This window comes from Schistocerca piceifrons, chromosome 9, assembly GCF_021461385.2.
Source record: "Schistocerca piceifrons isolate TAMUIC-IGC-003096 chromosome 9, iqSchPice1.1, whole genome shotgun sequence".
Taxonomy (NCBI): Eukaryota; Metazoa; Arthropoda; class Insecta; order Orthoptera; family Acrididae; genus Schistocerca; species Schistocerca piceifrons.
The window spans coordinates 152,575,478-152,601,704 of NC_060146.1; the positions used below are offsets into that span (position 1 = coordinate 152,575,478).

Sequence of the window (26,227 nt, forward strand, 5' to 3'; positions counted from 1 at the left end):
CTTGCTCGCTTTTATAGATGCGCGATAGCGCGTGACCTTGATTCGGACTTAGAATATTTCACAGTGCCAGCCGCGCATTATCCCGGATGAGCGCACTAGTCGTACTAGGTGCGCCCGTCCGGCTGAGACCGAAGTCCGCGGCTGGCGCGCTGCCAAGATTGTGTAAGCCAGACTCGCGCGGCGGGGTCAAAGGTCAACCTGATAAGAACTTTAACATGGAACATGCTGTTGCCTCCTTGAGCCCCCGGTACGTGATGTACCCTTGTCTGGTTTTCAGCTACGCTACAGATCAGTTTATTTATGAAAATACAATTTACAGTCTCCAACAAATTTTACATATTTTCATACACCTTTTTCCTTAATCCAAATGTATACAGACTCATTTACAGATATTTTACGTCTACTACGGGTGTAGAGGGATAGTGGGGAGGGTGACATATGCACAGATTTTCAAAAATCTTTATTAGCAAGTTCTCCAATATGATATGTGCGATAGGCAATACCCAACGCCGCAGGTCCGTCATGCGGACTTTGAAAAAAGTTGGGACTTAGAATATTTTCAGCGTCTGCGGAGTCGTTATCCCTGACGGGCGCACTAGTCGTACTAGGTACGCCCGTCCGCTGTTTGTCAGTCTTATAGAGGCACAGTGCCACAGGCGCGCAAGCTGACGCACGCTTATCGCTATTGGGGTCAGAGGCCAGCTGGCGCGTGTTTATCACCTCATTAGTGATGTCTTTCAACCGTAGCGTGCCCATGACTGGCTTCTTACACCGAAACATTACGTCTGATATACTTTGTTAGCACAGTCAACATAAAATCTCCAACTCCAAGTATTATTTGAACCTTGACATGGGACTCCACGTGTGTCTGAATATTATTCAAATTAAACACAGCCTCGTGTCTCAAATTATAATATGTGTGCCTCTCTCTCAAATAATTAGACTTATAGGCGATAGGCAATAATGTCTCTATCGACAAAACTCTCCAGGCCACCAACAGCAGGAACACCAATACCACCTCTTACAATGGCTACAGTTAACCATTGTACGCTGCCAAGATGCCTTACAGAAGGTACCGTCGACGTTCTCGTCAAACAGTCTACAAAACAATTAAAAACATCAAATTCACGACATCTGCTGCTGACAAGAAGAAGAATACTGTGAAGAACATTGCCGCCAGTGAACTTGTCGAGGGACCATGTGTCTTTCGTGGATGCAGACTGAACTTCAGCATCGACATTAACGATTCCTTTACCCATGGCAACGGATGGTTAACTGTAGCCATTGTAAGAGGTGGTAGTGGTGTTCCTGCTATGGTGGCCTGGAGAGTTTTGTCGATAGAGACATTATTGCCTATCGCACATATCATATTGGAGAAGTTGCTAATAAAGATTTTGGAAAATCTGTGTATATGTCACCCTCCCCACTATCCCTCTACACCCATAGTAGACGTAAAATATCTGTAAATGAGTCTGTATGCATTTGGATGAAGAGAAAAGGTGTATGTGAATATGTAAAATTCGTTGGAGACTGTACATTGTATTTTCATAAATAAACTGATCTGTAGCGTAGCTGAAAACCAGACAAGGGTACATCACGTACCGGGGGCTCAAGGAGGCAACAGCATGTTCCATGTTAAAGTTCTTATCAGGTTGACCTTTGACCCCGCCGCGCGAGTCTGGCTTACGCAATCTTGGCAGCGCACCAGCCGCGGACTTCGCTCTCAGCGATATATATATATATATATAAACAAAGATGATGTGACTTACTGAACGAAAGTGCTGGCAGGTCGACAGATACACAAACATACACACGAAATTCAAGCTTTCGCAACAAACTGTTGCTTCATCGGGAAAGAGGGAAGGAGAGGGAAAGATGAAAGGATGTGGGTTTTAAGGGAGAGGGTAAGGAGCCATTCCAATCCCGGGAGCGGAAAGACTTAATTTGGGGGAAAGGAGGACACGTATACACTCGCTCGCGCGCGCGCGCGCACACACACACACACACACACACACACACACACACACACACACACACACACATATCCATCTGCACATACACATACATACATACACACACACACACACACACACACACACACACACACACACACACACACATATATATATATATATATATATATAGAGAGAGAGAGAGAGAGAGAGAGGGGAAACATTCCACGTGGGAAAAATATATCTAAAAACAAAGATGATGTGACTTACCGAACAAAAGCACTGGCAGGTCGATAGACACACAAACACACACGCAAAATTCAAGCTTTCGCAACAAACTGTTGCCTCATCAGGAAAGAGGGAAGGAGAGGGAAAGACAAAAGGATGTGGGTTTTAAGGGAGAGGGTAAGGAGTCATTCCAATCCTGGGAGCGGAAAGACTTACCTTAGGGGGAAAAAAGGACGGGTATACACTCGCGCGCGCACACACACACACACACACACACACACACACACACACACACACACACACACACACACACACACACATCCATCCATCCACACATAAACAGACACAAGCAGACATCTCACAAGCAGACATATTTAAAGACAAAGAGTTTGGGCGGAGATGTCAGTCGAGGCGAAGTGCAGAGGCAAAGATGATGATGAATGACAGGTAAGGTATGAGTGGCGGCAACTTGAAATTAGCGGAGATTGAGGCCTGGTGGGTATCAGGAAGAGAGGATATATTGAAGAGCAAGTTCCCATCTCCGGAGTTCGGATAGGTTGGTGTTGGTGGGAAGTATCCAGATAACCCGGACGGTGTAACACTGTGCCAAGATGTGCTGGCCGTGCACCAAGGCATGTTTAGCCACAGGGTGATCCTCATTACCAACAAACACTGTCTGCCTGTGTCCATTCATGCAAATGGACAGTTTGTTGCTGGTCATTCTCACATAGAATGCATCACAGTGTAGGCAGGTCAGTTGGTAAATCACGTGGGTGCTTTCACATGTCGCTCTGCCTTTGATCGTGTACACCTTCCGGGTTACAGGACTGGAGTAGGTGGTGGTGGGAGGGTGCATGGTACAGGTAACCGCCCCCGGTGTAAAACCTGTCCCATGCACCCTCCCACCACCACCTACTCTAGTCCTGTAACCCGGAAGGTGTACACGATCAAAGGCAGAGCCACATGTGAAAGCACCCATGTGATCTACCAACTGACCTGCCTACACTGTGATGCATTCTATGTGGGAATCACCAGCAACAAACTGTCCATTCGCATGAATGGACACAGGCAGACAGTGTTTGTTGGTAATAAGGATCACCCTGTGGCTAAACATGCCTTGGTGCACGGCCAGCACATCTTTGCACAGTGTTACACCGTCCGGGTTATCTGGATACTTCCCACCAACACCAACCTATCCGAACTCCGGAGATAGGAACTTGCTCTCCAATATATCCTCTTTTCCCGTTACCCACCAGGCCTCAATCTCCACTAATTTCAAGTTGCCGCCACTCATACCTTACCTGTCATTCAACATCATCTTTGCCTCTGCACTTCCGCCTCGACTGACATCTCTGCCCAAACTCTTTGGCTTTAAATATGTCTGCTTGTGTCTGTATATGTGTGGATGGATATGTGTGTGTGTGTGTGCGCGAGTGTATACCTGTCCTTTTTTCCCCCTAAGGTAAGTCTTTCCGCTCCCGGGATTGGAATGACTCCTTACCCTCTCCTTTAAAACCCACTTCCTTTCGTCTTTCCCTCTCCTTCCCTCTTTCCTGACGAAGCAACCGTTTGTGTTTGTGTTTGTTTGTGTGTCTATCGACCTGCCAGCGCTTTCGTTTGGTAAGTCACATCATCTTTGTTTTTAGATATATTTTTCCCACGTGGAATGTTTCCCTCTATTATACATATACAGGCACAAGCACAGTGATGGTATCAACAAACTGGTCTCTTGCCGGCCGCGGTGGTCTAGCGGTTCTAGGCGCACAGTCCGGAACCACGCGACTGTTACGGTCGCAGGTTCGAATCCTGCCTCGGGCATGGATGTGTGTGATGTCCTTAGGTTAGTTAGGTTTAGGTAGTTCTAAGTTCTAGGGGACTGATGACCACAGATGTTAAGTCCCATAGTGCTCAGAACCATTTGAACCAAACTGGTCTCTTGCTGGGAAATAAATATCTAAACATGAATAATAAAGATGTAGGATGTTTGTTTTATTTAAAAAGCTTTGAAAGTTTTCACATAAAAAATGTGGAGGCATTACTTTTCAACACAACCTTTTATTTTTAGGTTTGATATTATGTTGACAGCAATGTCACTAGAGATGGAGTGCACATTTTGATTGGATAAGATGGGTGGGGAAGCTGGATGTAAACTTTTAGAAGGACCTGTCCATGCACCCACCTCAGTTGATTTAGGGAAATAGCGCAAATCTAGCTCTAGAATTTGAACTTCACACTTTGCGACTGTGAGCACGGTATACTTACTAGCTGCTGCACCCCTTCATTCTGTGCATCCTATGGAATAGGAAAGGAGATGCATATGCGTGAGTGAAAAACCATGACATAGAAGGAATAGGGAAAGTCACAGTGCCAGCAAATTAAACTACCTCATATGTCTTGCATATGCTGCTCACTGTGCTTCTAACATCTTTGGAAAACATGCTGTGTTATTTAGATAAAATACCCTCAGTGGATTAAATTACACACTGAAAATTAGGAAAGAAACTCTGTTGCTTCACACCCAGTTTCCTGCTGGAAAAACTGAACTCTGTGTGAATATTTGTGTAACTGAAAGTGCCAAAACACACACACGTGACTAACTAATGCATTGCAAAATACCAACTCAGCAGTATAAAGGCAGGCTCCACCACCTCCATACTTGCTCAAACATCTTTCTTAGCGTAGAGCTAAAATATCACATAATACAAAATTTGTGTCTGTTTTTTTGTGCCAGTGTTGTGCCAGATACTTACAACTGTTCCTGTAAAATAAAAGCTGTGAAAGAAGTTAAACAGAACACCTGAAATTTGACATATTGCACATTAATCAATAGTGAACCAATACAATACCCATTATATCACGATGGACACACACTAAAGACAAAATTGAAAATGGAGATTTCTCTTCCTCATGTCTAACTGGAGGCGTTCTACCGGACAATCGCCTCAGACGAAAAGTCAATACCATTATGCCCCCGATGTCAAGTTTTGGTAAACAGTGTGTTGTACTTACCAGATGAAACATGGGTTAAAAATATGGAGGACACATCTTTGTCACACACACAACATTGAAACACCTAAAAATAATCAGACTTATTAATGGAACCTGGTTCATAAATTGTACCTACTTCCAGATTTTGCCATTTGTGCCTCGCTATAAATGAGTAAAATTGGTATTGACTCGTCCTGTTCATCGTTGGATGGCATTTGCATTCCATATCATTGAAAAAGATAGAATAATAGTAAAACAGGTACTGTAACATCTAGGCAACATAATTTTAAAAAAATGATGCAACATCACAAATGTATGGCATGTTATGTCTATGATGTCAGGAGATTAAGCGGTATCAGGTTCTTCAGCTGCCACAAAGGGTGGTATGTCATTTTCACATGAAGTCACCTCACATAACTGGAATATTATAGGCCTCTGAATTCAATTTAGTACCAGCACTCTACATACAGTTTCAGTGGTCAAATCTCCATACATCAACCATGTGTAACCTTTCTGTAAGTTCCCCAAATCGTTTGACATTCCTCAGGATGAAACTTCCTGACTTACTATAACTGTGTGCCGGATCGAGTTTCGGACTTTGGACTTGTCCTTCATGGGCAAGTGCTCTACCAACTGAGTTAAGGACAACTCACGACCCATCTTCATGATTTTACTTCAGACAGTACCTCGTCTCCTAGCTTCTGAGCCTCACAGAAGTTCTCCTGGAAAACTTGTGGGATTAGCACTCCTGGAAGAAAGGTTCTTGCGGAGACGTGGTGTATTCACAGCTTGGCAGACATTCCCAAAATGAAATTTTTGCTCTGCAGGGGAGTGTGCACAGATACAAAACTTCCTGACAGATTAAGGAAGGAGACGAGGTAGTGGCAAAAGTAAACTTTTGAGGATGGGTTGTGAATCATGCTTGAGTAGCTCAGTTGGTAGAGCACTTGCCCATGAAAAGTGAAGGTTCTGAGTTCAAGTTTCATTCTGGCACACATGTTTAACCTACCAGGAAGTTTCATATCGGCACACACTCCGCTGCAGAGTGAAAATTTCATTCCGGGTATCCCAGGATGGTTGCTTCGAGAAAGTTTCTGATGTTTCTTTCCACATCATTGTTCATCCAAACTTATGCTCCATTAATAAGCGACATGACCCTATCCCTTTATTTCCTTGATAAAGAGTGTTCTTTCTTCACTTCCTTTTTCTACAGTTGCTTTTCCTCTCTTCCCTTTCTTCTACTACTACTACCACCACCTCTCGTCTGTCACAGTCCCTTGCAAATTACAGGTCACATGTCATGTTCTGAGATAGTAAAAGCTCAACGTGGTGGTCTTGAGAGAGCATTTACTGGCAGGTGAAAGTGTTATCACTTTATAATCTGCCAAGACTTAAGTGTAATATTTTTTTGAATATTCAGTTTCGGTTTCCATTCTTTTTGCAGTAATTATGTTGTTGATGACAGATTTATGGGTGCAACAGTTCCAGTCTGCAGTATTGGGTTTTGCTTCTGATGAACATTGGCCTAATAAATAACTTTTTTCTTTTCAGTTACCGCTACAAAGTGCTGGTGTCTGAGGGTCCTGCTTTTGACCAACTGAAGGCTACAGAATATGAGATCCGTGGCCCCCCACTGACACTAGACGAGCTGAAGAGTGGACAGACGTACAGTTTTGCAGTACAGCTGCAGACAAAGGAAGGTTACTGCTCAGAACCTTCAGAAGTTGTATCTCTTCTCAGTCCAGATAAAGGTGAGGTATTTCTCTAGATTGCAGTCACTTATGAACCACGAGAGGAATAATTTCCAAGATGGTGTAATGAGCCAAATTCTGTATCGTATTCATTCATTCGTTCATTAATTTAGTTTCATTTATTCACCTTTCATGGTCCACGAATTCCACCATCAAGGAGAGCCTTTGGGGATAGAAGAAACCACTGCTGGCTACTTCTGTAAAGTACGCTAACAACAAATTTTGGCTATAGTCCAATTAAAATTACTTGATAGTTGACATGCATCACTTGCCACCAAGGGTTTTTTAGCCCTGAATTTAAACTCGTGCCCTAAACTAACCACAACCTCATGATGTGCAATGCATCCAAGAAAAGGACGGCAGTAATCAGCAGCAGAACTAAACTCGTGATAGCTTTGTTTGCAGTGTTTAAAGCTAACATCTATGAGCAAATTCGAGGCAGAAAAATTTCAGTTTCAGCACTAAAAAGCAAACGGTAATTTATTGCTATCATCAACCATTGGTTACGTGAAACTGTCCTTACACTGGCTGCATGAACTGCCACATAAAAGCGATGAGTTGTCATGGTTGGCACTTGGTTTTAGTCGATAGTCGATACTGGACGTTTCCAAATTAAAAAAGAATGTTATGAATGAAAAATTAGAGCAAATCAAAAAGTCAGTATGATAAAGGTTCTCTTTCTTTGTCGGTGTCAGATGCTCCCATCCCATGACTTACTTTTTAGATTCTTTCATACCATGAACCCCCCCCCCCCCCCTCCCCACCCTTTCCATATTAGGTCTTCTGTGTCAGTATGCCATAAAAATTCATTACCTTCATTACTATTCCATTAGGAAATTTGGGTTATCTGGATGCATCACATAAATGTCTCTTTCTCCTATTAGAAGATGAACCTAAAAACTTTATTTGGCAGCAAGATGGAGACCTTCCCCATTAGCATCTCTTTCTAATGAGAGTGGTTGAAGTCTCTGATTGGGCGATTGGTCGTAATTAATTTTTGGTTCGATATGTGCTGCATAACTAAAGTTATATGTATTGAATATTTGTAAGAAAAAAAGATTATTTTACCTTCAGTTTAATACTTGTTTTGTTGTAAATGTCTAAATTAAATTGGTATAATTTAAGATTGAAAGTGAGATGTTCATTTATGAACATTCTATATAAAAAAATGGCCGTTTTCTTATACGTTTGTTCAGTAGGGTATGTATTGTATGGACTGAATGTGAACTCTTCTGAGACAGTTTTGGTGGTTGTCCAAACATGTTCTTTTCATTGTTTTGGTGGAGAGATATGTGGTCTCCAGTCTCACAGGGTAACTGCTCTTTTTATTTCTTACCCCTACTAACCTTAGTATCTGTAATGCACTGACAATTTGTCCCCAACAGTGCAAATGTCGATAATATGCACTGCACGCATTATTTGGAAACAAACTTGTTCAAGTCACTCATCTTGTTAGATTCACTCAAGGTCCTTGCTGTTGACAACAGTGACACCCAGTTTACTTCTTTCTCTCAGGCTTGCATCTATTTTTGCTCGGTTCTGTCTTGGGTCTGTTTTTGTGGCAGTGTGAAATAACAGTTGATGAAGAATTGACCACTATGCACCTCCCACATTGGTTGCAAATGCAGCGGAAGAGTGGCATGATGGCACTGTACCTAGCTGTTCTCGCAGTTTCTTCAACCTGTTCACCATAGTTTCACCTGTGAGGGCTGCTACATTACTCTGTGTTTTATGTTGTTCATTTTGGCGATTGCATTTTAAGGCTTTTTCCGTGTTGCGAAGGTATTTTTGCAGAAATGAAGGAAATGGGGCAGCAGACATAATAAACTATAATTAGGAAGACACAGCAGCATTCAGTCACTAATTGTGATTTTTATTTAAATGCATTTCGAGCCCTCTGAGTTCACCTTCAGTGCTCGATCATTTCACATCACTTTTGAATTTGGGTTAAACATAGTAGGAATATTACAATGTGACACTGTTGTCATTACGGTGGTCCACGATTAAAAGACTGGTTTGATGCTGGTCTGCTTGCTACACTATCCTGTACAAACCTCATCATCTCTGAATAACTACTGCAACCCACATCCATCTAATCCTCTTTTGCTGTTCCTAGCGATTTTTACCATCACACTTTCTTCCAATATGAAATTGGTGATCCCTTTAAGTCTTAAAATGTCTCTTATCAAACAATCTTTTCTATTGGGCAAGTTATACCACAGATTACTTTTATTCCCGATGCTATTGGTACATCCTCATTAGTTACATAATCTACCCATCTGATTACCAGCCTCCTCCTGTAGCACCACATTTCAGAACCTTCTATTATCTTTTTGTCTAACAGTTTATCATCCATGTTTCACTTCCATACAGTGCTACACTCCAAAGAAACACCTTGAGAAAAGACCTCCTGACACTTAAATCCAAATTCAATGTTAGCTTTCTTGCCATTACCAGTTTACATTTTATTTCCACTCTACTCCATCCAACATTAGTTATTTTGCTGCCCGAATAGCAAAACCCATCTACTACTTTGTGTCTCGTTTCCTAATCTACTTCTCTCGGCATCACCTGATTTCATTCCACTGCATTCCATTAACCTTGTTTTGCATTTATTGATGTTCATCTTATATCCTCCTTTAAGGACAATAACTATTCTTTTAAACTACTCTTCCAAGTCTTTTGCTGTCTCTGACAGAACATTGGCAAACATTAAAGTTTTTACTACTGCTCCCTGGACTTCAGTTCCTACTATGTTGCAATGAAGCTACAATTTTTTTTATATTCTGCCCTTAAAACTACGTAACAACTGCTGGAAACATTTAGTAATTCTCTATTTGTATTAGTTCTGTAAAAAAATATAGCTTTATTACAATACAGCACATCACCTTGTAATTTTCCTACTTATGTTTAGCAGGACCAGTGATAACTTGTTTTTAAAAAAATCGTGTGAAATGATAAAGGTCTTAAATGAGTTCCTAATAAAAATCACAATTACTGACTCTCAGTTGTTGTGGTTTTTTTATATGAAAGTAATACAGTCACACTGACGACACTGACGACAATGGATAAAATTAAATCATAATTACGCAATTATTCTGCGATGAGCTGTTGGAGACTGTATGTCCCTTGTTCCATAATACTCTGAAAATATATGTGAACAAACTCAAAAATTTTGTTGTTGATGTTCCCCCTGTGCATGTCCTGATAAAATTAGACTTCAAAACTCCAGATTTTGCTAACAGAATTGGAGGATAATGGAACCGACTGTCACACAACTGTCCTACCCCAGGTTCGTGGGTGGCCGTGCTGACGGCATCGAGCGTCGCCGGGGTGGTGGTGCCAGTGATCGTGGTGGTCGGCCTGCTGCTTGCCGTGGTGGGCTTCCTGGTGTACCGCCACAGGCGCCTGCAGCACAGCTTCGTGTCATTTGCAAACAGCCACTATGACACACGCTCGGGCTCGGCAACTTTCTCGGGAGCAGACGGACTCGGTAAGTTTGCCCTCCACTTTTTATAAAAGGTTCTGTTGCTTTGACCTGGTACACTACAAAGATTTTTGTTCTTTCGTGCAAGTCTTACCAAGGGACCTTATGTAGGCTGACTAGGTGTCCCGGTTTTTAATCGAGAAACAAAATGCGTGCAGTATTATTTCACATTCAATTAAATATTTTGGAAAAGCAAGTTTCCTAGAAGTAGAATATTATAGAAATATATATTTTCACTTTATATAGACTGAATGCATTTCTTCAACTAGTTTAATGCTTAAAGAAACAGTAAAAGATGTGTTGAAAAGAAAAGCCCCCCCACCCTCCCCTCTGCCTCTAACTTTCATACCTTCCACTTTAGGGCAATCAAGAAAAGTAAATGACAAGTTTCAAACAATGTTGCCCATCTTCAGAACATATGTCATAGTTACAGAGTAACCTGTCTTAGTGGAAGTATCAGTTCACTGTCAATATTTGATGAAACGGACAGAAAATATGATGTAGAATAATGATCGCTACCACTCATAAGGTGTTACTCTACATGCTTTAAAGGAGTAGTCATGGAGTTCATCTGCATCCATTAGGGATAAGATACACAGACATAAAATAAATGTATTTTGTACAAGGGTTATAGTGACAGTAGTGAGCAACAATTTTTAAATCTCTTGATGTTTATTTTTTGGAGAAACCAAGAACAACATCGTAATCTACAGGCTTTTCTCTCACTTTTCAACATCGTCTCCATTTCTTTGCACATATTTTTCCTACCATTCTGCAAGTTTGAAAATAACCTTACGATAGAACTCCATTCCAGCCCCTTGAAGATACTCAGCCACCATATCGTAGTGTTAATGTTCTGTCACAATACTTGTCAAAACGTCACCACCTCCATTTTGAAATCTCTGAAGTTGTTGTTGGTCAATAAATGTGGGACCCAACAAGCATAAACTTTTTGATAACCTAAGCTTTGAATCATTTCTTGCACTGAGCTGTGTCCTACTGCAAGCTCAGCATGATTTCATTCACTGCGACTTGCCTGTCTTCTCTAATGAGCTCACCAACTCCCTCCTTGTTGCATTACGTGGATGCAGTCCGTGGCCGACTGGTGCGTGGCTCATCTCGGATACTCGTTTTTCCATCTTTGGAATGCTTCACCCATCTCCTAACGCTGCTAGCTAGCATCCGTGCGGATGTCTTCTTAGGCACGTTGAAGTCTGAAATAAATTTGAGCAGCAGATTTTCCGCCTTTGACAAGGAATTCAATTACAGCATGCTGTCGAAATGAAAAACCCATGTCCGCTATTTTGGAAGTACTGCCTGCGGTCATGTGATAGATGCTAATTACGTCACGGTATAGCAACATACAGTGGAAAGTCTGCAGATTATGATCCTGCAATTGTTTTTGTTACACTGTTGAAATTTGAATTTTAGCAATGGGTTGCTCGTGACTTTCAGTATGACACTTGTTAAACTAAGGCTTGCAGATAACTCCTTGTGATAAACATTTCCATTTATGACAAATCACTAAATGTCAGCTTTGAAACTGGAAATTCCTTTGTGGAATAACAATGAGGCATATTCCAGAACTAATTTTAACTGATGTTAGGCCTGAATGAAGTGTCTACCGACTCCTTAGGAAACTACTGCAGTGTTGATTTGGTTCAGCAGTCAATTGCCAGTTGGTGATAGCAAATCATAATGACAGAGACAACTGTAGATCCTGCCCGTTGTGAAGTGCACAGTGTGATTAGGATTTTGGTGGCAGAAGGATATTCAGCTGCCAAAATCGATCGTGAGTTATGCCTGGCATATGGACCAGAAATAATGAGTGACAAACGAGTTAAGAAATGGTGTTGAGAATTTCAGAATGTCCATACAAATGTTCACAATGAACTGTGGAATGGCAGGTCCAGTATTTGGATCAATGACATTGTCGATCAAGTGAACCAAAAATTCTAAAGCAATTGGTGATTGAGAATTCTGAATTCCAAAATGTTGTTCAGACCTTGATTTACAGGATTGTCACTGAACAGCTTGAATGTCACAAATGGTGTGTGTGACGTGGGTTTCAGAAACGATCAGTGATTAGTGCAAAGGGTAAAGAATGTGTAGTTCATACTGTCGTTGGAGCACTATAGACAAGATCAAGGTGATTTTTTTTTCCCCATGTTCTTTTGGGTGACAAGACACGGATATCGCACACCAAAGCAGAATCGAAACAGCAGTCAAGGCAGTGGTGCCATCCCAGTTCACTGAAGCTAAAAAAGTTTAAGCAATCTCCATTCTTGAATCAAAAAATGATGGCTCCTGTTTTTTGGGACAAAAAAGGCCTCCTTTTCGTTGATTTTATGGATCCTGGGCCAAGAGTTATACTTAACATATACTATGAAATACTAACCAATATGAGACATGCAATCCAAAGTCAGCACCGCAGGAAGCTGTTGTCTGGCATAATCCTCCGTCACTACCATGCATGTTCTCACTTCTTTTCCATGTCCTCACTTCACTTCCAAAACTGAGAAGAAGATTCAAGATTAACTTTGGGAACTTTTTGATCACCCTCCGTACAATTCCTGCGCCAAGCGACTATTTTGCCTTCTTGAATTTGAAAAAGTGGCTGGGTGAACAACAATTTCAAGATGATGACAAATTCAACACTCGGGTTACCATCTGGTTCAATTTCCAGATGGCAGACTTCTATGCAAAGGGGTTTACGAAATTGGTGCAGTGTTACAAAAAGTGTACAGATGTGAACAGTGACTGAGGAAAAGTAAGGTAGATATGTAGTAAAACATTACTGTCCATAGACACCTTTTGTCATGATCTTATGGATCTTATAATTAAAGTTTTCCATGTGACATTTAAGTCTGCAATAGTAATGATGGAAGCAGAAGAAATGGATTAAAATTTGCGTCACAGCTGGGACTCGAACCCAGGTCTTCTTGCTTACTAGGCAGAACTGCTAACCATTACACCACTGCAGCACCATGGTCAACATTGCTGCACAAACTATCCAAGTCGAATGCCCTCCCCAACACAAAGTTCGATTCATATCTTCAGCTGAAGATTCCCATTACGTCCAATGCTGGGGTGCTATTCCAATGCCAGAGAGCCCTGGCAACAGTGACAATGTAGGGAGAAAATAAGCTGAAAATATGAATTGAAGTTGGTGTTGGGAGGGCACTCAACTTGGGTAGTTTGTGCAGCAATGTTGACCATAGTACTGTGGTGGTTCAATGGTTAGCATTTCTGCCTAGTAAGCAAGAAGACCCGGGTTTGAGTCCCAGCTGTGGTACAAATTTAAATTCATTTCTTCTGCTTCCATCATTATTACTTTCGTCGTGAGCTTATTTTTTTTGTATATAACCGAACGGTTGCTAGTTTTGGAATATGCCTTATACAATATGAATAGATTGCTACACACCCCGTTAGGGGGTATTGAGTGGCAGATGTGGTCATTTAAAGTAGACCTTGCACACGCATTTGGGAGTGTGTGGAGAAGTGATAGGGACTGGGTGTTGGGCTGTCAGGTGGCTGCACTGGGAGAGGTGGTGGAAGGAGAGAACCAGAGGAGGTTGGTTGGTTGGTTTGGGGAAAGAGACCAGAGAGCGAGGTCATCGGTCTCATCGGATTAGGGAAGGATGGGGAAGGAAGTCGGCCGTGCCCTTTCAAAGGAACCATCCCGGTATTTGCCTGGAGCGATTTAGGGAAATCACGAAAAACCTAAATCAGGATGGCCGGACGCGGGATTGAACCGTCGTCCTTCCGAATGCTAGTCCAGTGTCTCACCACTGCGCCACCTCGCTCGGTGAACCAGAGAAGGGGGTGAGAACTGTGCAGGTGCACTGGTGAAATACAAGGTGTGTGTAAAGTTGCTGCAGGTGGAGGCATGTGGAGACAGGGATTATGGGAGTAAAGGACACGTTACAGGCAGAGTTCCCACCTGTGCAGCTCAGAAAAGCTGGTGTCGGCTGGAAGGACCCTGATGGCACATCACATAAAGAATGTAATCTGACAGTTTAAATGTCCCGCAGTCTACTTTTAAATTTACCCATTTGGCACTCAGTACCTCTACAATGTGATGGGTAGTGGTCTACCCTACTTTGCAATGCCAACTTAAGAATATTTATTATACTTGTGATTGCGCTATTTACTTCTGATGCAAGAAGAAGGGAGCCTTTGTGGTAGCTGTAGCATTTGCACCATTAGAGATGGCTATTTGGATATTTGTTTTATACGGCGTATCCAAACAGTATTGGTGCTATAATTATATTTACAGGCTCTAAATGCTCTTTTGTTGGTTGTTAAGAAATTGGAGGCATATTTTTTTGACAGCAAGGCAAAGTGAGAATTTTATGATATGTGTTAAACTTCTCTGTTGTACATAATGTCATTTAAGAGGAGTAATTAATTTTTTGTTCTCCTCCTCCTAAAAACTATTCTAGTTGGTGCTCTCATTGGTAAGCAAACTATTACATTGAAAGGTATTGCATTGTAGTGAATAGCTATTGACATCTGTAAAATTGTGATGTCAGTAGAGCCATGTTTCATTCTACCACAGCTTTCTTTTTTTTCTGTGGCATGTACGTAGATTTTTCTCATTTAGACACTTTCATACATATTATTACAAAATTTTACTGGACATTTGATTCATACAAAACAAAAACAATAGCACATCATTTGAGAAGAACTTTATTATTATTATTATTATTATTATTATTATGACTACTACTACTTTATGCACGGCATCAAAACTGTGGGTGCTGATGTATATGTGAAGCAGAATGAAGTTTGATTAGTTTTGTCACAAAGTGCATTCTCTTATTACTTAAATATTCTTTATGACTTATGCAGCAACTGGGATACCTACTTACAAATAAAAATTAGTGATATGTGTAAGTAGTAGAAAATTAAATTTTAAAACACTGAACAAATACACTCCTGGAAATGGAAAAAAGAACACATTGACACCGGTTTGTCAGACCCACCATACTTGCTCTGGACACTGCGAGAGGGCTGTACAAGCAGTGATCACACGCATGGCACAGCGGACGCACCAGGAACCGCGGTGTTGGCCGTCGAATGGCGCTAGCTGCGCAGCATTTGTACACCGCCACCGTCAGTGTCAGCCAGTTTGCCGTGGCATACGGAGCTCCATCGCAGTCTTTAACACTGGTAGCATGCCGCGACAGTGTGGACGTGAACCGTATGTGCAGTTGACGGACTTTGAGCGAGGGCGTATAGTGGGCATGCGGGAGGCCGGGTGGACGTACCGCCGAATTGCTCAACACGTGGGGCGTGAGGTCTCCACAGTACATCGATGTTGTCGCCAGTGGTCGGCGGAAGGTGCACGTGCCCGTCGACCTGGGACCGGACTGCAGCAACGCACGGATGCACGCCAAGACCGTAGGATCCTACGCAGTGCCGTAGGGGACCGCACCGCCACTTCCCAGCAAATTAGGGACACTGTTGCTCCTGGGGTATCGGCAAGGACCATTCGCAACCGTCTCCATGAAGCTGGGCTACGGTCCCGCACACCGTTAGGCCATCTTTCGCTCACACCCCAACATCGTGCAGCCCGCCTCCAGTGGTGTCGCGACAGGCGTGAATGGAGGGACGAATGGAGACGTGTTGTCTTCAGCGATGAGAGTCGCTTCTGCCTTGGTGCCAATGATGGTCGTATGCGTGTTTGGCGCCGTGCAGGTGAGCGCCACAATCAGGACTGCATACGACCGAGGCACACAGGGCCAACACCCGGCATCATGGCGTGGGGAGCGATCTCCTACACTGGCCGTACGCCACTGGTGATCGTCGGGGGACACTGAATAGTGCACGGTACATCCAAACCGTCATCGAACCCATCGTTCTACCATTCCTAGACCGGCAAGGGAACTTGCTGTTCCAACAGGACAATGCACGTCCGCATGTATCCCGTGCCACCCAACGTGCTCTAGAAGGTGTAAGTCAACTACCCTGGCCAGCAAGATCTCCGGATCTGTCCCCCATTGAGTATGTTTGGGACTGGATGAAGCGTCGTCTCACGCGGTCTGTACGTCCAGCACGAACGCTGGTCCAACTGAGGCGCCAGGTGGAAATGGCATTGCAAGCCGTTCCACAGGACTACATCCAGCATCTCTACGATCGTCTCGATGGGAGAATAGCAGCCTGCATTGCTGCGGAAGGTGGATATACACTGTACTAGTGCCGACATTGTGCATGCTCTGTTGCCTGTGTCTATGTGCCTGTGGTTCTGTCAGTGTGATCATGTGATGTATCTGACCCCAGGAATGTGTCAATAAAGTTTCCCCTTCCTGGGACAATGAATTCACGGTGTTCTTATTTCAATTTTCAGGAGTGTACATGAAGCCCTATTACATAAGTGCTGGAACACTTCAGGAGACAGCAAGACTCAAGTGTCTCTTGGTGGGCAAAAAAAAGAGGATGGATTATGTGCACTAGAAGTTTCTCCCTCTTTTTCCCACCTTCCCATTCTTTCCTGTAAAATGTTCACGCACACAATATTTTCTCAGTATATGGTATATCAGTGAAGCCTTGGGGATACAGCCATAACTAATTCCTTTCATAACACCTTGACTAAGAAATATTCACACATCTTCTGAGTAAAAGACTAACATTATAGCCAGTATGTTTCCCTCAGAAACTGTGAATCTTGTCAAGAAGCATGTAGCCACAGACACTTAACAGCTGAACAGATATCCTGACACTTTGTGGCTGCATGGTCCAGGCCTTTGTCATCAACTTTCCATGTGCTGCTGCTGTTAAAGAAAGGATCCAGTTCAGTCAATGAAAAAATGATTGGACAACTTTATGGTTTACATTTGAAGGTTCTTTTGCTTTTCTTTCCACTACAAAGAATTTGGTAGATGATTCACCTTGGGACTGAAACTGAATGGATGCTTGAGGTGGCTACAACTAGGCAGGCTGCCAAGTTTGATCAATTTGTGTCCTTGCAGTAGCGAAAAATTATGTGACAATTTGTAAGTTATTTTCTGATTAATAGTGTGTTAAACAATGCTATATAGTCAACGGCAGGTAAAGACACTTCTTCTTCTGTAGTGGTCAATCAAAGAATTGGTTTGCAATAGCTACAATGGCAGCTTGTCTCCATTCTGTGCGTCTTTCAGCTTTTCTCTTCATTTCTTTATAGGTGTTACATCCCACATCTTTCACGATTTGATCCATGTACCTCAGTCGTGGTCTTCCTCTTGGTCTTTTTCCCTCAACATATCCCTCTATGATTGTGTTCAGGAGTCCTTTATGTCTTAATAGATGGCCTGTAAATTGCACTCTTCTTTTAACAATGAAACTCCAGAAGCTTCTCTTCTCACCTGCTCTTTCCAGAACCACTTCGTTTGTGACCTTGTCGATCCATTTTATTTTGAGCATGCGTCTATAGCACCACATTTCAAAAGAATTTAGCTTCTGATCTTCCTCTGTCCCGAGAGTCCATGTTTCACACTCGTAGCATGCCACACTCCACACACATGATTTCAAAAACCTTTTCCTGATTTCAAGGCTGATGCTCTTAGATGTTGATATGTTTTTCTTCTTGTTAAAAGCAGCCTTTGCTTGAGCTATTCTACTTTTCACTTCTGCCTTGCTCCTTCCATCCCTGGTAAAATTACTACCCAGATAAGTAAATTTATCAACTTGTTCAAGCAGTTCATTGCCTACATGAACTTGGACTTTCACTTGATCTTCTTTGTCGCATGCCATTACTTTTGTTTTAGCTTTATTAATTCTCATATTATATTCTTCACCCATAACTTTATCCATTCTATTCAGTAGGACTACAAGATCTTCACTTTCAGCCAGGACAGCTATATCATCGGCATATCTTATCATATCTATTCGTTGACCATGAATTACTACACCTGTCTGTGAATTTTCCCTCGCTTTTTTCAGCGCCTCTTCAATGTATACGTTAAAGATAACAGGGGATAGTGCGCAACCTTGTCGGACACGTTTCCGTATCTGCACCTCTTCTTGTTTTGTCCGTCCACGGATAACTGCTGTCTCGTTTTTGTACAGGTTCCATATCATTTTTCTATCTTTATAGTCTATTCCTACTTTTTTGAGTACCTCAAACATCTTATCCCATTTAACATTATCAAAGGCTTTCTCTACATCTACGAAAGCTATGTATGTTTTCAGGTTCTTATCTAGTCGTTTCTCTATTATTAGTTTTAGAGCAAATATTGCTTCTCTGGTTCCTCTATCTTTCCGGAATCCAAACTGGTCTTCGGAGAGTGTAGCTTCGACTTTTTGTTCTATGCGTTTTAGGATAATTGAGGTTAATATTTTAGAGGCGTGAGTAACTAGGCTGAGCATCCTATAATTTTCACATCTTGTAGCATTTGCCTTCTTTGGAATGGGGATCATAATGTTTTTCTCAAAGTCTGTAGGAATTTTACCCTGCTCGTACATGTTGAAAACAAGATTATGCAACTCCTGATTCAGTTTTGCTCCTCCAGATTTCAGAAGTTCGGCTGGGATATTGTCTATACCAGGCGATTTGTTGTTTTCCAATTTTTTCAGAGCTAGTTCAAACTCTTCCTTTAATATAGGTTCACCTATGTTGTGTGCATCTACTTCTGTTTCTTCTTCCATGATGTTTTCAGACAGGTCTGGTCCGCTGTACAGTTTTCCTATATATTGTTTCCATCTTCTTGCAATTTCATCATCGTCATCCAACATATTGCCATTTTCATCCATCACAGCCCTACACTTGTTTCTTCTGTCTCCAAAGCAATGTCTCACACATTTATAGGCCTTGTCGATATTTCCCTTGCTCATGTTGTCCTCAACTGAAATACAGAGATCATCAAGGTATTTTTCTCTTGCTTGTTTTGCCTCTCTGTTGATTCTGTTTTTCAGACTCTTGTATTTCTCTTGGTCTTCCTTCTTCACAGAATTTTTTAATTTCCTTCTTTCTTCCATCATATTTAGTAGGTCATTAGTGATCCATTCCTTCCTTTTCTCTGTCCTTTCTTTTCCTATTACTTCTTGTGCTGCTTCTAAAATACCAGTTTTTATTTTTTCCCAGCTGCTGTGGATGTCATTGCAACCCTGTGTATTTGTTTTCTTGTCTGTTTCTAGTTTATAGTGCTTCAGTGTATTTTCGTTTTTCAGGTTTGTCAAATCCCATTTACATGTACTTCTTTTTTTAATGTTCTTGAATTTTAGTTCAGTCGTCGTCGTAACGAGTATGTGGTCACTTTCCACATCACAGCCTGGATATGATCTGCTGTCCTTAACTTGGTTTTTAAATCTTTGCTTCACTAATATGAAGTCAATTTGATATCTGTTAAAAGACACTATTTGTCATGAATTCTAACCTGAAAAGAAGCTGTTTCTTTTCAGTAGAGGGAGCCACAGTACAAAAGCTTCACATTGTTAACTTGATTGTTCTCCCGGCTGCTGAAGACAGTGAGATTTTTTAAAATGTGGTCTGTAACGTATTGTTAATCTACACAGTTTGGTGTATAATTCCATAGATTGTGGGACAGATTAGCTTCCATGGACCAGGTGGTCAGAAAGACTCCTTTTTAAATACATCCTCCTTCCCCAAGGAAATTGTCAAATGCCAGAGAGAGCCTGGGGTGCACTTCTGTGGAAGTTACATGGACTGCCAACAGTTCGCAAGAAAGACCTTCAACACAAGCTTAAGCTGCCACCAATCTGAAGGTTGCTTTGAAAACCGCACTACATTACTAGGTGCAGTGCCGTCCTCCGACCTTTGAGCTGACTAATTGAGACAGGTATAGGAGCATCTACAGTGTAACATAGTTCTGAATCCATAGTTCGACTCAAGATTTCACACATAAACAAATACTACCAGAGATGAAAGAAATGATAAGTGAGCAAGAGAAATCCTAGGACTGACAGAGGATCAAACCTGAGACTTTTGGTTCTTTGATGTGGCATTTTATCACTTTATCACTTCACCACTTTACCACTTAGCCACTGAGACAGAATGTGGGTCTCAAATATTTTGAGACATCTTTTGCAGAGTACTTGTCACATTTGGAAACCATCTGAATTTGTTAAAATACTAAAAGTTCACAAATTCAACTATTTTTGATGACATACACATCTGTGATGAATTTTGTCTTTGCTGCATCCATATTTATGATTGCCAAATAATATTATAAATAGATTCTTTCATTTCGAGAATATTTGGAAGACATTGGAATGATACTGTATGCGACGACTCTGAGACATCAAGAAGCTGCAGCAGTTCGTGGACCATCATAATTTCATTTGTGGAAACATCTGAGTGATCCCGTATGTAGAAAGGAATGAATTTCTTCATTTTTTTTGTGACTTTGCACACGGAACAATAAGTATCGCATTGGGGCATGTAATTTAACAGAACCTCATAAAAATTACAGATTCATATCTGCCAGTGGATATTTATCATAATCTTTTACAGATGTGTGTTGTCTTGAAGATGATTGTACACACACCACACTTCATAGCTCTCAAGGGTGTGTACACACGCATGCTTCTTACAGGGCATATATGCTCTGGAAAAACTGGGAAACGCAGGAAAAACCCGGGAATTTTTTTATCTTGGAGAAAAACCCAGGAATTTTTCATTGTTTTAGTTTCAGTTAAATTTTTGTGAATTTGACTGGTAACAAAGAATTTTACTGTACCCCGCTACTGCAGAAACGAGAGATTAAAACCAAACTAGAACTTAATTTGCAAAGGAAATGCTCCATTTACAACAACAAAACACAGTGCACACACAAGCGCCTGCCAAAAGCAAAATGTGTCAAAGGCTTTAAGATGAAGACTATGGAATACTTCATTAACAGCAAACTGCTTCCGATGAGCGTGACGTCATGACCGTTAACATTAAGTTCGTTTTGAGCAGTCGCCAGTGGGCACGTGTGCAGTTGAGTTGCGTATGAACAATACTCTCTGCTCCTGACTACTTGAAGTGTGGCTGCAGTGGTAGGAAGAAGCAGTCATGCTACCCAGAAAAATTTTTCTGGAGTGTCTAAGTTGCCAGATACATGTATGCCCAGAGCAGTCAGGGCTGTAGTGGGGAGGGGGATAGTGGCTCGTGTTTGAGTTTAGTGATTTTGCTGCTTCCTCTTTATTTACAGTTCACACATCAAATGAAAACAAAATGGATTTCTGTGGCCAGGAGCTATCAAATTAAAATACATTCAATTAATTACAGAAGGCTAAAATATGTTGTTAGTTTCAGTTTTCTGATTTTATTTAATTTTCATGTTTTTGGTAGTCGACAACAATGGAGTTATTTTTATCGGTTTGTTAAATAAATGTGGCTTATGTTTTCCACAGATGCAGTCAATTTATAAGAAACGAAGTGTTTCATTCCACACCGTTGACTAGTTTCAACTGTTCACTGAATTTCCCGTGCACATTTTCATCTTCTGGCACATACGGCATTATGCCATAATAAAGAACCAAACATGAGACAATGCAGTAGGCCTACTGGTACTCAAAGAAAATTTGCATCCCAAAAGTGCACTGGAAAGCTTAATATCAGATTGGGGCCTACCTACTTGTGAATTTGGACATATGAATGTGTCCTTTAATCCAAATTATGCATTTTAGTATGGTTTACAAAATTCCTATGCTCTTGGAGTATCCTCTGATGTCTTGTTTCTTTTATGGCATCATGTAAGATCTCTTAATGCTATATACAGGGTTATTGCAAATGATTGAAGCGATTTCACAGCTCTACAATAACTTTATTATTTGAGATATTTTCACAATGCTTTGCACACACATACAAAAAGTCAAAAAATTTTTTTAGGCATTCACAAATGTTTGATATGTGCCCCTTTAGTGATTCGGCAGACATCAAGCCGATAATCAAGTTCCTCCCACACTTGGCGCAGCATGACCCCACCAATGAGTTTGAAAGCATCGTTGATGTGAGCTAGCAGTTCTGGCACGTTTCTTGGTAGAGGAGATTTAAACACTGAATCTTTTACATAACCCCACAGAAAGAAATCGCATGGGGTTAAGTCAGGAGAGCGTGGAGGCCATGACATGAATTGCTGATCATGATCTCCACCACGACCGATCCATCGGTTTTCCAATCTCCTGTTTAAGAAATGCCGAACATCATTATGGAAGTGCGGTGGAGCACCATCCTGTTGAAAGATGAAGTCGGCGCTGTCGGTCTCCAGTTGTGGCATGAGCCAATTTTCCAGCATGTCCAGATACACGTGTCCTTAAATGTTTTTTTCACAGAAGAAAAAGGGGCCGTAAACTTTAAACCGTGAGATTGCACAAAACACGTTAACTTTTGGTGAATTGCGAATTTGCTGCACGAATGCGTGAGGATTCTCTACCGCCCAGATTCGCACATTGTGTATGTTCACTTCACCATTAAGAAAAAATGTTGCTTCATCACTGAAAACAAGTTTCGCATTGAACGCATCCTCTTCCATGAGCTGTTGCAACCGCGCCGAAAATTCAAAGCGTTTGACTTTGTCATCGGGTGTCAGGGCTTGTAGCAATTGTAAACGGTAAGGCTTCTGCTTTAGCCTTTTCCGTAAGATTTTCCAAACCATCGGCTGTGGTACGTTTAGCTCCCTGCTTGCTTTATTTGTCGACTTCCGCGGGCTACGCGTGAAACTTGCCCGCACGCGTTCAACCGTTTCTTCATTCACTGCAGGTCGACCCGTTGATTTCCTCTTACAGAGGCATCCAGAAGTTTTAATTGCGCATACCATCGCCGAATGGAGTTAGCAGTTGGTGGATCTTTGTTGAACTTCGTCCTGAAGTGTCGTTGCACTGTTATGACTGACTGACGTGAGTGCATTTCAAGCGCGAAATACGCTTTCTCGGCTCCTGTCGCCATTTTGTCTCACTGCGCTCTCGAGCGCTCTGGCGGCAGAAACCTGAAGTGTGGCTTCAGCCGAGCAAAACTTTGAGTTTTTCTACGTATCTGTAGTGTGTCGTGACCATATGTCAATGAATGGAGCTACAGTGAATTTATGAAATCGCTTCAATCATTTGTAATAGCCCTGTATGTATGAACATATGAGCTTCCTACGTCACCATAGCTGCCGATGCGCAGTAGTGCCTGTTTTCTGGCAGTTCCATGAAGAAATACTGAACCTTACTGCTTCTGTAGCCATCCGTAATTGTGAAAATGTTTTCTGTGCAGGATTTTGTGCACGAACTGACCTCAGTTTCGTCCCATAAATGTTTGTTGCAATTCATGTCGGGCTATCTGCGTGGTCAGATCATTCACTCTAATTGTCCAGAAACTTCTTCAAACCAACTGCAAACAATTGTGGCCCAGTGACATGGCATATTGTCATCCATCATTGCTTGGGTATATGAAGTCAATGAATAGCTGCAAATGGTCTCCATTTAGCCAGATATAACTATTTCCAGTCAATAATCAGTTCAGTTGGATGAGAGGACCCAGTCCACTCCATGTAAACACAGCTCTCACAATTATGAAGCCAGCACCACCTTGCACAGTGCCTTGTTGACAACTTGGATCTGTGGCTTCGTGGGATCTGCACTGCACTTGAACCTTACCCTTATCTGTTACAACTGAAATCAGATCTCATCTAACCAGGCAACAGTTTTAATGTCATGTAGGGTCCAACCGATATAGTCACGAGCCCAGGAGAGGCGCTGCAGGTGATGTCGAGCTGTTAGCAAAGGCACTCGTGTCGGTCATTTGCTGCCGTAGCCCATTACTGCCAAATTTCGCCGCACTCTTCTACTGTGTACATTCGATGTAAGTGCTACATCTATTTCTGCAGTTATTTCACCCAGTGTTGCCTGACGGTTAGCAGTGACGCCTCTGTGCAAATGCCGCTGCTTTTGGTCATTAAGGGAAAGTTGTCGGCCACTGTGTCATCTGTGGTGAGAGGTAATGCCTGAAATTTGATGTTCTTGACACGCTCTTGACACTGTGGATCTCGGAATATTGAATTCCCTAGTGATTTCCAAAACAGAATGTTCCAAGTGTCTAAAGTCTGTCAGTTTGCGTCGTGCTGCCATAGTCACTTTAGAAACCTTTTTGCATGATTCACTTGAGTACAAATAAGAGCTCTGCCAGTGCACTGCCCTTTTGTATGTTGTGTATGTGACACTACTGCCATCTGTATATGTGCATACTGCTGTCCCGTGACTTTTGTCACCTCGGTGCTTTCATTACACAGCTCCGAAAGACAACTTACAAAAAGCAATGTCTACATTGATGACCGGAATTGTTTACCAGCTGTTGTGCTGTAAAGGGCGTGCAAGTGATGTACATCTCATGTCAGTGTGCTTTCAAGTGTAACACTGAGGTTTTGTTCCCATTTTATGCACAATATTTCACTGACCAACCCAGTCATCTTCTTCAAGCACTGCGAGTTGTGCTGGTACGTATGTGTGTTTGATGTTTGGACTTCAACTCAACTGTGTTGTGCACAAAACCGAAACAACAACTCGGCAAAACACTTGAAAGGGGGGGGGGGGAGGAGGGGGGGCAGAGGAAAGAGAGAGAGAGAGAGAGAGAGAGAGAGAGAGAGAGAGAGAGAGAGGGTGGGTGGGGGTGTGTGGGGGAGGAGAGAGAGAGAGAGAGAGAGAGAGAGAGAGAGAGAGAGAGAGAGAGAGCTATATTGTTGTTGCCTGAGTGTCTTCTCTTCAGCTCTCAGTATCAATGACCACAAGCACATTATATTGGTTTTTGTGGTAGATGCACAAACTACGTGTATCTGAATTATTGAGAGAACAACAAAATCAGTTAGGATCACAGTCACTGTAAATGACATAATAATATATGTTAATTGTTTGTAAATGTATGACACTGATGTAGGCCAAAGCAACAAATTAATATTTGTACCAGTTTTGGGATTCAAAACCGGGTCTCCTGCTTACTAGGTACTACTGATACCACACCTGCACGGATGACCTGTGTACATCTCAGTCACCAATACAGATTCCAATTCGTGCCTCAACCCATTGTTGTTGTGCCATTATTGCCAAGGGTCTCCGAAATTGGAATAGTAACTCAGCAATACTGGAAATGAGCTTAATGCCCCCTGTATGTCAGATGTAGATGATATATTAATCATATATAGGTGAGACTTTGTCATATCTCAGGAATACCAACTATATAAGATTAATATGCTTGTAAAATGATTGCATAAGTCAACCTAATCTACATTTTCCATCTTTAAAAATTTGATCACTGCATGTTCTAAACTCTCTAGTAGCATGCACTCGTGCTCCAACACCTGTGTTAGCAGTTGTTGACTAGGCATGACTTGACTGAATGGAAAGATTTTTGATTAAGAGATTCTGACCATCTGTAAAAGTAGTTCATTGTTTTTGTGTGTTCGAATGTAATGGTAGATAACTGTTATGATTATCACTAAAGATAATTGCTGCAATTAATGTTGATTGTTACCATTAATTCATGTCATGTGTTTTGTTAGTGTCACTACAAAAAGTAAGAAGGCCACTCTGGGTCTCTCTTAGTATTTCTCAGTGTATGGTGATGTGTTATTATGTTGTACTTTGTGCACAGTTATTGCTGTTGTTAACTGCTAATTTTGAACTGAAGACTAAAATGTTAATTTTTTATAGTTCTTCTTGAAACAAGAGTGAACTGAATTTATTAAAGTATTTAACTTGAAGTTTTATTAAAATTGGATTAAATGTTCGTGTAGCGTTTTTTGGCCAGTACTTCATTATAGATAACAGCAGGAGTCCAAATATATTTCCTTGGAATGTGCCTGAGGTTAATTGTACATCCGTCGATGACTCTCCAACTCAGACAAAATGCTGTATCGTCC

General features: G+C 41.7%; 1 protein-coding gene across 2 annotated transcripts in view; it reads left to right on the forward strand.

Annotated features, from left to right (window-relative positions):
* LOC124717273 (sortilin-related receptor-like) overlaps positions 1-26,227 on the forward strand; it is a 230,660-nt gene that overhangs the window by 202,225 nt on the left and 2,208 nt on the right. The window contains exons 30-32 of one of the 2 annotated variants that reach the window (XM_047244086.1): positions 6,720-6,919; positions 10,212-10,412; positions 14,852-14,866. In XM_047244086.1, coding sequence (XP_047100042.1) covers positions 6,720-6,919; positions 10,212-10,412; positions 14,852-14,866 — 416 coding nt within the window. The remainder of the gene's footprint in view (positions 1-6,719; positions 6,920-10,211; positions 10,413-14,851; positions 14,867-26,227) is intronic. The other variant, XM_047244087.1, reaches the window with a different exon arrangement.